At 54.2% G+C, this 13,355-nt stretch overlaps 1 protein-coding gene across 2 annotated transcripts in view; it reads right to left on the reverse strand.

The window, feature by feature from the left end:
* Positions 1-13,355, reverse strand: part of MOB2 (MOB kinase activator 2) — a 77,083-nt gene that overhangs the window by 13,519 nt on the left and 50,209 nt on the right. Inside the window, exon 1 of one of the 2 annotated variants that reach the window (XM_073889767.1) lies at positions 4,089-4,209. The exons of the other annotated variant lie outside the window; for it this stretch is intronic. Coding sequence (XP_073745868.1) covers positions 4,089-4,198 — 110 coding nt within the window. The 5' untranslated portion in view covers positions 4,199-4,209. Of the gene's footprint in view, positions 1-4,088; positions 4,210-13,355 lie in introns of those variants that run through there. 2 annotated transcript variants of the gene reach the window in all.

Genomic DNA, 13,355 nt, shown 5'->3' on the forward strand with positions numbered 1-13,355 from the left:
GCCAAGCTCGACTTCTCCAAGCTGGTTCCCCTGAGCTCCCCTGTCCCCATCATCCAGAGCCGGCCTGGGACTCCTGGACTGCCGTGTAATTTGGGATGACCCCTGTGCCAGGCCAGCCAGAGCAGACGTCTATGGAGTCTGGTCATGGGCTCCTCTTTCCTTCAGTCCCACAGGCAGGCAGCAATGATGGGCACTGACCCAAAGGCAGCAGGACAAGGTACAAGCCAGGGCCCTTGTGTGGAAGTGGTCGCACAAGCCCAGCCACACGGGTCCCTTCCACCCCAAGTTCTGTCCGGGCCACTGCCAAGCCACTTGGCTCCTCTGGGTGGCAGATATGGCCCTGGCCCAGCCCCGCTCCTCTGCCACTGGCAGCAACAAACCCGAGCTTTCAGAAAACGCCCTGTGGCTTCCAGGTGGAACAGGCTATGTAACACCGTCCCTGTGGCCACACGCGTGAGCACAAGACCGTGCACCCCCACCCCACAGGCACTGAGCTCTGGAGCAGGTTCTGTCCAGCCAAGGCCCAGAGGGCTGCCCGGGGGCCACACGCCTGGGCTCCTTCTCTCTGGCTCTCCCCCCACACTGCTTGCTGGGACCCCCACAGCGGCAGCAAAAGGTGGAGTCCCTGGCATGGAGCTGCACTGAACGGACCAGAGGGTGGACACAAGGCTGTGGCCTGCCACAGGGCCTACTGGCACCTTGCGGGGGGCGGGGGGTATGGCTACAGGCACATGCAGAGAACCTCCAACAGAACCCTACATGCTCTCCTGGTCGAACGGGTGGGCTCCAAGGCTGGACCACCCATTTGGGAGGGGCCCAGGCTCCACCAAGAACATCTTCCTACTGTCTCCTCACCCTCCCCTGCTCCTGACGCCTTTACCACCTCCGCAGGAGTCCCCAGACCCCACACATGCTTGGCCTGACACACTTTCTGTCCAATGTCACACCACCAGTCCCACCAAGAAGGCCCCTCAAGTTGCTCAGTGTGAGCCGGCACCAACATGCAACCCATCCACGCCGAGCAAGGGGACACAAGGGTGCGGGAGTGACACCTGCCTGACAGCCACAGGAGAGGGGTCTCCCCTAGGGAGGCAGATACACTGTGAGGGATGCACCTGCCCAGGAACGCCTGGAAACACTTGGGTGCCCCGTGCTGACGCTCCCCACCAAGAGCTGGCCCCCACAGGCAGATGTGGGGCTGTCAAGGAGCAATCAGTAACTGTCAGGTTTAGAACACGGATGCCTCCTCAAGGCCTCAGTCATGCTGAGGCAAGGGCCTGGTGGTCCCCAGGCACAGAGCAGGGCCAGCTGCGCCCAGCGGGGGGCACACTGAACCAGGAGAAGAAACTGCAGGATAGATGGAGACCCCCCCCTTCCTCAGAGTCCTGCTCAGCCTTCTGTCCCCCAATCTGGCCCCTGCGGTGCTCACTGGATGCTAGCATCCCAGGACAGCTGAGGTTCTGGCCAGGAATGAGGCAGGGCAGATGTAGGAAGTCAAGGGAAGTGTGGAGACGCTGACCCTGGAGGAGGTGGGCAGTGGCGGAGGCAGCCTCATGGGATGGAAACCAAAGATCCAGGGGTGGGGGAGCAGCGTTATGAGGAAGCATGGATGCGTGAACAGTGGACCCATGGCACGCAGAGGCCCCACAGAAAGTGCTCCCACGGAAACAGAGCCTGTGCTGGTGGTGGTCTGGGAAAGGAGGGGCCCATGGAGAGGGCATCTGAGGACTCAGAAAGCACGAGGGTGCCCACCCTCCTGGGTGCAGCCCACTGCTCCCCACACCAGGCTAACGCAGGAGGGAGCTCCCAGGCCCAGGCTTGACAAGCGCAACTATATGGGGTGGCATGCTGGGTGCAGCAAGAGCGGCCTGTGGGTCCCGTGTGCACAGGACCCACCTACTCCCCAGGGGGCAGCAGGGCCCAAAGTCCAGGCTCCTCCTGACCTCCTTCCTAGGACACTGATGAGGGCACAGGCTCCGCAGGGATTTCACTGACAGCCCTGTCACCTGGGCGGTCAGGGCACACTTGGGCCCACCACCAGGGCCAGACAGCTCCCTCAACCCCGGGCCGAGTGAAAACACCAGGGCTTGGCACCACTCCCGACCCCCAAGTTTCTGATGCAGCGGGCCTGGAGCGGGGCCTGAAAACCACCTCTGACACGTGGAGGTGCCCTGCCTGCATCACGTTCTTGCCACTCCTAGCACACCCCGGTGTCACTGTACTCCCTCCTGTTGCACAGCCTTGGAAACCAGAAGCTAGGAAACCCCCCCACGGGACCCCCATCAAAGCCCCACGGGCTACGGCCAGCCGGATGCTGTGGAAAGGGACGAGCAGGTCATTTCTCTTCTTGGTTTAACTGCCTGGAGGTCAGCACCCCCAAACAATGCATGCTTTCATAAGCCTTTGTGTCCCCTACAAAATGAGACCCACCAAGACGGAAAAAGCCAAGGCAGACTGAGAAAAGTAGGCAGACACCATGGACCCAACGTCCACACGTGTCAGGCGCTGTTGCGTGCTGTCTGACCCACAACTGGAGCCACAATGTGGCCAACTATGCTCAGAGTTCAAATTTTACTTTCACTTCTCCATTGGTGAAGTAAGTGCTCTTCCTCTGATGCTGGGCTGAAAAGTCACCTCTGTCGGGAAGTCCTCTCAGATTCCCCCAGTAAGAAGGGCCTGGGCCTCTAGTCTCCCACAGCGGCACGCTGGTGCTCGGCCGGGTCAGTCTTGCCTCTGTCTTCTGCAGAACCCGCTTCAGCTTTCGGCTCTCTCCCACCACGCACACACGCACAGGCGTGCCCGCACCCATAGTACACGCACCCACGGTTCCCTACACGTTGCCAGTGATGGTCACCGTTCCTGATTTGAACCAAAGACCTGGAGGAGAGCACCCACACCTTGCCAGCGGTTCTAAATCTCACACCCTAACATTACGAAAGGACAGCTTTGGCCAGCTAACAGGTGGGATCTCTGGTTTCTACTTAGAATTCACTGTGAGTCCTCCCGTGTGGCACACAGGTGACCGGCTGTGGGGAAGGAGCCCATGGAAGAGACAGGCAGAAGCCAGAGGTGCCCACAGACAGTCAGAGGCACAGACACACACAGACTCTAGAACTGCCTCGGTCACTCCACACGAACCACCAGCTGGGCCTGGCTTCCCCTCAGACCGTCACACCAAGAGGCCTGCTTACTTTGGTTACAATTAAAGACATAATTGGAAAAGCAAGAGACATTCACTTTCAATTTTAAAAATGACCCACTGAAGTCTCAGGCAAATGCAAGATGTTTACTGAAGGAAGACAGATGTGAGTCTACAGTGTGACCCATTCTGGGCTCAGGCTCTGGCTGTGCTCCTGACTCCTGCGAGCACAGGTGTCCGGCGCCCCTCGGAGCCCCACTGCACCAGAACAGGCCTGCCCATCTTTGAGGGTCAGGTCAGCCTGCTGCTGCAGACCGCCGCCCCCACACCCTCCCACCAGCAGGCTGCACTCGCTCTACCCAGAGCCTGAAGCAGGCTTCTATTAATACAGACATAGAACCGGGACTGGAGTGAGTTCCTATAGACCCCTCTGCAGGTCAAAAAAGAAATTTAAAAAGTGGTCGGAAATGGCTTTTCTGGCAGCCCCCAGTCCCTAGAGCAGACAGCTGTGGCCCATGTCAAGTCTCTGGACAAGGCTACTCCTGGATAGGTTCTGGTCATCCCACCTGGGGACAATGGGACAATCACCCTGCCGCTCTGGCAGGCTTGGGAGAGGGCAAGGCAGGACTGCCCTGGTCACAAAAGTGGTTAACCACAAAGAGGGAGACGGGTCCCCTGTGGGCCCCCTGTTCTCATCCAGATCCTCCAGGGCTGCACTCCCTCAAGGAGCATGAGCTCCCTCCCACAAGCAACAGAAGTGCAGGCATTTAGGGAAAAGCTGGCTCCAAACGAAGTTCCTGGCCAGATCCAGCCCCCCCACCCCCAGCGGCTGTACACCACTGGGACCTTAGCTGGGAGGAGCGGCAATTACAGCCACTCCTCCCCAGGCTGACCTGGGGTAGGAACTAGGGACAGTCAGACCACCCCCACCACCCCCTGCCCAGTTCACCTGAGCACTTTGCCGACTGCCTGGAGCACCATTTTGCAGCTGAGTCCAGTTTTGGGGGGCTGGCTGAGCAGAGCTCGGTCTGTGGGGAGACTGCTGTGATCTCCAAGCATGGTGGGGCAGTGCAGAGATGGGGCGGGAAAGTGGGAACCAGGGCACCAGATAGCCGCTCCCTCCTTCCTCCCCTCCCTCTCTCCTTCCCTCCAGGAGACCAGCCAATGAGGGCAGCAGGGGGAGAAAGAAGGGCTCCGGCCTGGCAGAGACAAACAGCTGCTCCTTTACAGGCGAAGGCTGGCCAAGTCTGGGTACATGAGGGAGTGTCTCAATCACCTTTTCAAAGTGGCGCCTTGTGGGCGCTGTGTGGGGTTAAGGCCACTGCCGAGGAGATGGACACCACCCTTGGGAAGGACCGATTGGCAAGGCCCCAGGGTGGTACCACAGAGCAGGAAGCAGCTCTGCCCCAGGAGCTCGGGGCGGGGGCGGGCAACACACACCCCTTGCCTGACCCCAGCCTAGCTGAGACAAGAAACCGGCGGCGGGGTGGGGTGGAGGCTAGCTGGGCTGCAGACAGGCTGGCCACGCACCTGCAGAGCACGGACATGGGCTTGAGGCGCACCTACACTGGTACAGCCGTGGAGAGGTAAGGCTGGCTGGCTCCCAGGGCGTCCCAAGCAGGCACTGGGCTGGAACTGGGCAAAGGCTGCTCTTGGAGGGCAGCCCCACAACGCCTTCCTGTGGGGGTACAAGAAGCTGAGTGCCCAAGGCCTTCTTCGCAGCTGTTGTAGACAAAGGAGGCCATGAAGTACTGAAAAACCAAACATCTCCAAGAGGATGGTGCTCTGCTCAGCCCTGGTTTCAGTTCTGACCACAGAGACAGTGACAGCCCATCCCCACGCTCCTTGCGAAGCCCCACCCAGCACAGAGCACAGCCAGAGGTCTGCCAGGCCCCTGTACCCACATGCCCAGGATCAGCTCTGCCTTCTACCCCCGAAAGGCCACATCCCACAAAGGGCCCTGCTGACCTTCTCATCTGTCCAAGTTCAACCCAACTCTGCAGGGACCACCCCAAAGCCACCGAAAGGACAGATCAATGTGCAACGGCGAAAGGCAACCTCTGCCTGGCACAGCTGAGGACACCCGCAACAGAGCTCTGGCCACCTGGGAGGCAGGACAAAACAGGCCCCTTCTGTCCTGGCAGGACAGTGTCTCCGGGGCCCCCCTGGGAGTCAGCATGACTCCTGTGCTGCTGCCCAGGGGAGAGGCGCTAATGGGATGACCACACAGCCCCTGGCAGGTGAGATGCGGGGTCCCCGGGAGGGGAGGACCAGCCTGCAGCGGCTGCAGCAGAGCACTAGAAGGTCGCTCTGGGCTCACCTTGTTCCACTGCCTGCCCTGGCGTCAGAACCAGCTGTTTCTCCAGGAAGCCCTGGTCCCTTCTACTGGAGATGAAAACCTGACACTTGGCTGCTGGGTGGTACTATCCTCGGTCCTCTCCGCTGACAGAGAAGGGAGACGTGTGTGCGCTCACCTATACACCTAAATCCTCATCTCTGTGCACATCTGCATCTGCATAACCCTGTGCATGTGTTCATCCCAATGCCCCGACAGATCTGTCACCTGTGGATCAGTCCAGCCTCCTCCCCTGGCTTGTCTATAACCTCTCCCCCTCCAATCGGGAGACACCTCTGAGGAGCCACCAGGGTCTGAATCACTTAGTCAAAACCACGGCAGGGGAGCTCCAACACTGTGAAGGCAGCAAAGCAAACGGGCCCAGTACCCTTATTAATGGTGCAGGCAAGCGCAAGCTTCGCTTAAAAGCAAATGGGAAGGGGCGCCCGGGTGGCTCAGTCGTTAAGCGTCTGCCTCCGGCTCAGGTCATGATCCCAGGGTCCTGGGATCGAGTCCCGCATCAGGCTCCCTGCTCAGCGGGGAGCCTGCTTCTCCCTCTCCCACTCCCCCTGCTTGTGTTCCCTCTCTCGCTGTCTCTCTCTCTGTCAAATAAATGAGTAAAATATTAAAAAAAAAAAAAGCAAGTGAGAAAAGCATCGTGGCTGAGTCCAACGAAACAGAAGGGAACAAGACAGAATAAGCCCCCCACTGAGAACAAAAACACCCCAGAAAGACACATGCACAAGACAGATGAAAACTATAGCCCAACAAATTAGGCAATCTCAGAAATTAAGTGACTTAAAGATTTGAAGAGAGAGGCAAAAGAACTCAAAAGAAGAACCAGAAATGAGAGCCCCTGAAATGCAGGCTAAATCAGAAGGAACACAAAGCCAACATGGCAGGAAACACAGGATGGAAAGGAGCAATTTTTTAGATAAAAAAGGAACGAAGAGACATTCACTTGCATGATGACAGGGTGACAGGTCCTGGGCTGACCTCCACCACCAGCAGCTACTAACTGGGTGAAATACACAAAGCAATGGGTTTCAGATGCTGGACAACATGCTGGTGGTTCAGGACAGTGCCCAAGAGCAGGGAACCCAAGGGTGAGCAGCAATCCACTGCCTGCTGGAGGCTGGGGTGCAGGAAGGCGAAGCCCATGCAGGTCCCGCAGCCTCAGATGGAGGCAAGGATTGAAGCTGTAATGTGCAGTGAACCAGACGAGTTGGGCTGCCCAGAGAAGGGATGCCAGAAAGGACAGAGCCAGTTAAGCCTCTGGCCAGCTACTCAGATGGGGGCATGCAGGGCCCCTCCGAAGGCCTGGCAAAGAGCAGCTATGGGGAGAGCTGTAAGCTCAAGGGGTGTTGTCAAGACTGTCAGGCAGAAGACAGGCACAGCCACTCCCAGACTAGAGAGAGAGAGGGCACTCCACCGAGGCTCCACAGGACCTCCACTGAAAGCCACGCCAGAACAGGGCTACAGCAGCCCCAGAGGAAGGTTTCTCTAGACCTGCCCTCATCAGGCCTCACCAAGCCTCAAAGGGTCCTGCTGAACCAACAGCAAACGAACTGCATACTGGAATAACCACAGCACTCTTTAAGGAAGGACAACGAAAACCAGAGCTTTAATAACACTTGCCATCACAATGTCTAACGCGGGCACACACATGCACACACGTATGTGAAGGAGCAAAAAATGTTACCCACAACCAGGAAAAATAAGAGTCAACAGAAACAGACCCAGACACAACAAAGATGCTGCAAGTAACAAAGACTTTAGAGCCACAAGAATAAATACACTGGATGATTCAAGGATTGACAGGCAGTAAACCACTGAATGCTGACAATAATGAGACAGACAAGTTCTTTTACAAATATAAGTTACCAAAACGGACACAAGAACAAATAGAAAATTTGAATTTATAATTAAAAACCTTTCTACAAGGAAACGCCAAAAGCAGGTGGCTTTATGAGTGAATTCTACCAAATACGCAGATGAAATAATACCAGGGGCGCCTGGGTGGCTCAGCTGGTTGAGCGTCTGAGTCTTGTTTCAGCTCATGGCATGATCTCAGGGTCATGGAATCAAGCCCTGCTTCGGGCTCTTCACTCAGCTGAGAGTGTGCTTGAGGGTTTGCCCTCCCTCTCCCTCTCCCCCACCACCTGGGCACTCTTTCTCTCTCTCTCTCTCTCAAAAAAAAAAGAAAAAAAGAAAGAATACCATTCTTACAAAAACTTTCCCAGAAAATAGATGAGGAAACACCACCCAGGTAATTTAATGAGGCCAAATAAGAACATCACAGGATAAGATAAATTACAGAATATCATCCATGAACACAGATGTAAAACTCCCTAAGAAAATATTAACAAAACAAATCCAGCAATATATAAAAGGAGTAGCAGATCATAACCAAGAGAGGTCTGTCCCTGGAATCTAAGTTTTTTTTTTTTTTTTTTAAAGATTTTATTTATTTGACAGAGAGAGACACAGCGAGAGAGGGAACACAAGCAGGGGGAGTGGGAGAGGGAGAAGCAGGCCTCCCGCTGAGCAGGGAGCCCGATATGGGACTCGAACCCAGGACCCCGGGATCATGACCTGAGCCGAAGGCAGACGCTTAACAACTGAGCCACCCAGGCGCCCCCCTGGAATCTAAGCTTAGCTAACATTTAAAAACCAGTCAATATAATTCACCATATTAACAGACTAAAGGAAGAAAAGATGATCATCTCAATTAGACATAGAAACAGTACATGGCAAAATGTTCATATACGCGCCCAGCAAAAAAGTAACAGAAGGGGACATTCTCAACTGGAAAAGGGCAGCCACAAAAAAAGTCTAAAGTTAAGGGGCACCTAGGTGGCTCAGTCGGTTAAGTGCCTGACTCTTGATCTCAGCTCAGGGTCTTGATCTCGGGCTGGTGAGTTCAAGCCCCATGGGGCAAAAGACCAGCACACTTTACCAAGGAAGCTATTGGAATAGCAGATAAACACAAGAGAAACTTCTCAGCATCACTGGTCGGTACAGAAATGCAGATTAGATCCATCCCTGATGAGATTCCATTAGGCTGGCTAAAATTAAACACACTAAGAACCCAAGTGTGGGTAAGAAGGCAAAACAACCAAAACTCTGACACACTGCTGGTGAGAGTAGACAACAGCACAACTACTTGAGAAAAGAGTTGGAAGTAGTCTGTCATAAAGTGAAACGTGTCATCTATGCTATGAACCAGCAAGTCAGTGCCTAAGTATTTACCCAAGAGAAACGAAACCCACGTCCTCATAAAGGCACACAAGAATGCTCCCAGCAGCATTACTACAATAGCCAAACACTGCAAACAACCCCAAAATCCATCAACAGAAGAACAGGCTGATTATGGTCTATTCATACAACGAATACTACTCAGCAATCAAATGCCTAACATCACTGATAAGACGCATCATGTGCTCAACCGCACAGACATCATGCTGAGAAAAAAAATGCCAGAAAGAAAATTGTAGGTCCATACAGTTCCATTTATATGAAGTTCTAGAAAGGTGAGGTTGATCTTCGACAAAAAGAAATCAGAATGGTGGTTGCCCCTCGGGAGGGGAGCAGCAGGGAAACAGTGAGGACAGAATTCTCTGGGCTTGGGGGTGTAAAGCACAGGGTGTTCACATCCGTCAAGACTCAGCCAACTGTACACCTGAGGTCTGTGCATTATACTGTCTGTAAATTATACACCAATTTTAAAAGACTGAAAGTTTTTATAAAGGAAGATAAAGCATTTTAGTGAAAGAAGACTCGACACTGCACAGTGAACAGGCCCCCATCAAAAGCACAGCTGCCCACGGAGGACTCACCATCCATCAGTGCACTTGGGACACTGAAAAATCCTTCCAGAAAACCACTAGCTTGCCAGGGAAGCTGTATTTTCATCAGACTCCCAGTGATGCTTTCTGTCAGAAGGCTGTTGTTACAGACAGAATGCGTGTGTGTCTCTCACCCCCCAATTCCTACATTTAGGTCCTGCCAGTGAGGTGGTGTCTGGACCTGTAGCCTCTGGACGGTGATTAGGGGTGAATGACGTCATGAAGGTGGGCCCCACGATGGGAATGGTGACCTTAAAAGGAGAGAAAGGGATCTCCACCCCCCACGCCCCCAACACACCCAAATCAGCCAGGACCCTGAAGTCCAACTCCAGAACCGTGAGACTAAAGGGGTGCTGTCTATGTTACCCATCGGTAGTGTTCCATTCTGGTGGCCTGAGCTCAGACAGCTGAGTGGGGTCCAAGAGGCACAAGGAAAGGAAAGGTGAGCTGAAGACTCCGCATCTATCCAAAGTGTCTTTCAAGTCGAAGTTCTCAGCTGGGGGTGATACTACCCCGGGAACACTGGGTAATATCTGGAGACGTGGGCCAAGGCCAGGGCAGCGCCCCCCGCCCCATGAATCACCCGGCCGCACACATTGATCCTGCAGAGGTGAACAAGCCTGTATGCAGGTGCAGACAAGGAGCTCGGGCCCCGTGGTGCCCACCAGGCCTCTCTGCACTTCCATCACGGCTTCTCAAGCTGCTCCCAGACTAGCAGCAGCAGCAGCATCTGGGAGCCTGCCCGAAACGCCAGTTCTCAGGTCCTCCCGGCCCCACCAGCCCGGACACTCTGCAGTGAAGCTGGCATGTGGGTGAACAAGCTCTCCAGGTGGTTCTGACACAACCAAAGTGCTAAGGACATCCGTGGGACGACCACGTGAGAACACCGAACCAACAACAGGAGAGGAGTAACAGCACTCCAAATCAGGTGTAGGAGGAAGGGGAGCAGGAAGAAGTTTTGGGCTAATTTAACATTTCTCACATGAAGACAATGGGACTGGGGGCTTTACAAAGGTAACTGCAGAAAAATATCAACATTTAAAAAAATTTTAATTTATTTTTTTCTTCCAAAATTTTATTTAAATTCTAGTTAGTTAGCATACAGCGCAATGTTGGTTTCTGGAGTGGAATTCAGGGATGCATCACTTACACACAGCACCCAGGGCTCATCACAACGGGTGCCCTAATTCCCATCCCCCACTCAGCCCATCCCCCACCTCCCTCCATCCACCCTCCGCCTGTTCTCTATCATTAAGAGTCTCCTATGGTCGGCTTCCGTCTCTTTCTCTTTTCCTTCCCCTATGCTCATCTGTTTTGTTTCTTACACTCCACATATGAGTGAGATCATGTGATCACTGTCTTTCTCTGACTGATGTATTTCACTTAGCATAATGCCCTGGGAGCTCCGATTCGGGCTCTGTGTTCAACTCAGAGGCCGCCCGTCCCTCTCGCTCTGCTCCTCCTCTCGCCCAGGGGTGCATGCTTTCTCTCTCAAATAACTGAATAACTAAATACAGTCTAAAAAAAATAAAACCTCTCTAGTTCCATCCAAGTCATTGCAAATGGCAAGATTTCATTCTTTTTGATGGCTGAGTAACATTTCATGTAAATATATATGTATTATATAAATATTACATATCATACATACACACTACATCTCCCTTCTCCATTCATCAGTGGACAGAGACTTGGACTGTTTCCACAGTTCACCTGTTGTTGATAATGCTATGAACACTGGGGTGCATGAGCCCCCTCAAAGCTTTATTTTTGTACCCTAATGGTGCAACTGCTGGGTCACAGGGTAGCTCTATTCTTAACATCCTGAGGAACCTCCACACTGTTTTCCGGAGTGGCTGCACCAGCCTGCATTCCCACCAACACGTAGGAGGGGTCCCCATTCTCTGCATCCTCGCCAACACACGTTGTTTGTGTTGTTCATTTTAGCCATTCTGACGGGTGTGAGGTGGTATCTCAGTGTGGTTTTGATTTGTACTTCCCTGATGATGAGGGAAGCTGAGCATCCTTTCGGGTGTCTATTGGCCATCTGGATGTCTTCTCTGGAAAAGTATCTACTCAGGTCTTCTGCCAGTTTCTTAACTGGATTATTTGCTTTTTGGGTGTTGAGTTTGGTAAGTTCTTTATAGATTTTAGATATTAATCCTTTATCCTGTAGGTCATTTGCAAATATCTTCTCCCATCCGTAGGCTGCCTTTTAGCTCTGCTGACTGTTTCCTTCGCTGTGCAGAAGCTTTTATCTTGATGTCTCAATAGTTCATTTTTGCTTTTATTTTCCTTGCCTCCAGTGACATGTCTAGTAAGAAGTTGCTAGCGATGAGGTCACAGAGGCTGCTGCCTATGTTCTCCTCTAGGACTTTGATGGTTCAGTCTCACATTTAGATCTTTCATCCATTTTGAATTTATTTAAAAGATCAACATTTCTAAACAATCTTTTTATTGTGGCAAAATACACATAAATGTACCGTCTTCACCGTCTCTAAGTGCACAGTTCAGGGGCATTATGCACATTCACAATGTTCAGCAGCTGTCCTCACCAACGGTCTCCAGAACTTCCCATCTTCCCAAACGGAAACTTTGTCCTCATGAAATACCGACCCCCATCCCTCCCCCCGGCGCCCACCGTCCACTCTCCGTCCCCCCGAGTCACCGACCCCTTCCCTCCCCCTGCGCCCACCGTCCACTCTCTGCCCCCGAGTCACCGACCCCCATCCCCCCCCGGCACCCACCGTCCACTCTGCCCCCGAGTCGCCGACCCCCTTCCCTCCCCGCCGCGCCCACCATCCACTCTCTGTCCCCGAGACACTGACCCCCTTCCCTCCCCCCACACCCACCATCCACTCTCTGTCCCCGAGTCGCCAACCCCCTTCCCTCCCCCCGCGCCCACCGTCCACTCTCTGTCCCCGAGTCACCGACCCCCATCCCTCCCCGGCACCCACCGTCCACTCTCTGCCCCCCTGAGACACTGATCCCCTTCCCTCCCCCTGCGCCCACCGTCCACTCTCTGTCCCTGAGTCACTGACCCCCTTCCCTCCCCCTGCGCCCATCGTCCACTCTCTGTCCCCGAGACACTGACCCCCATCCCTCCCCCGGCACCCACCGTCCACTCTCTTGTTCCCTGTGAATCTGGAGACTCTAAGGACCTCATGTGGGGGCAATCCTGCAGTATTTGTCCCTCTGTGTCTGGCCTGTCTCACTCAGCATCACGTCCCCCAGGTCCACCCACACTGTGGCAGGAGTCAGCGTGTCCCTCCGTGTTCAGGCTGAGTGACGGTCCGGTGTGTGGATGGATCACGTTTATCTGCTTGTCCGTCGACGACGCTTGGGCTGCTTCCCCACGTCAGCGGCTGTGAATGTGGGTGTGCAAGCCTCCACTTGCGTCCCTGCTTTTGGCTCTCTGGGTCAATACCTAGAAGAGGAATCGCTGGAACTCATGGTCATTCCATTTTCAGTTGTTTGAGGAACCGCCACGCCGTTTTCCACGTCTGCTGCACCGGCTTCCATTCCCGCCGCGTGTGCGGGAGGGTCCACCCTGCCCAGGCTCCCATTCGCGGGGTTTCTGCTTTCTGTGCTCCTCTTGTGGGTATGGCTGGCGTGGAATGGGCACAGGGGGGTGGTATGGCTGAGAACGGGCTTTGCAGTGTCGAGATGCAGATGAAGGGGAGGTCCTGAACCTGGATTTGAAGGACCCAGAAGAACTCATGGGTCCTCTACACTCACACCTTTTCTACCTCTGTCCACTGAGAAGGCCAAGAAAACATAACCAGCTCAGAAGCGGAGAACACACCTGATGTCCAGACTGTGGCCTCTACACGTCGCTGCCCCTGTGGCAGCCAGGCGGGTTCCCGAACACGGATTCCAGGTGTGTACCCTGCTGTCAGGGGAAAGGACTTCAACAGCGTCTGATGCCAGGAGGGTCACTGTCACCATGACTCAGAACTAGCCTGAAGACATTCCATGGCCAAGGGTGGGGCAACCTAAGGATATAGGGAAGGACAACACCCAACCTTGAAACAGA

This window comes from Callorhinus ursinus, unplaced genomic scaffold, assembly GCF_003265705.2.
Source record: "Callorhinus ursinus isolate GAN/ISIS: 27379988/994484 unplaced genomic scaffold, GSC_fseal_2.0 scaffold118, whole genome shotgun sequence".
In the NCBI taxonomy this organism is placed as follows: domain Eukaryota; kingdom Metazoa; phylum Chordata; class Mammalia; order Carnivora; family Otariidae; genus Callorhinus; species Callorhinus ursinus.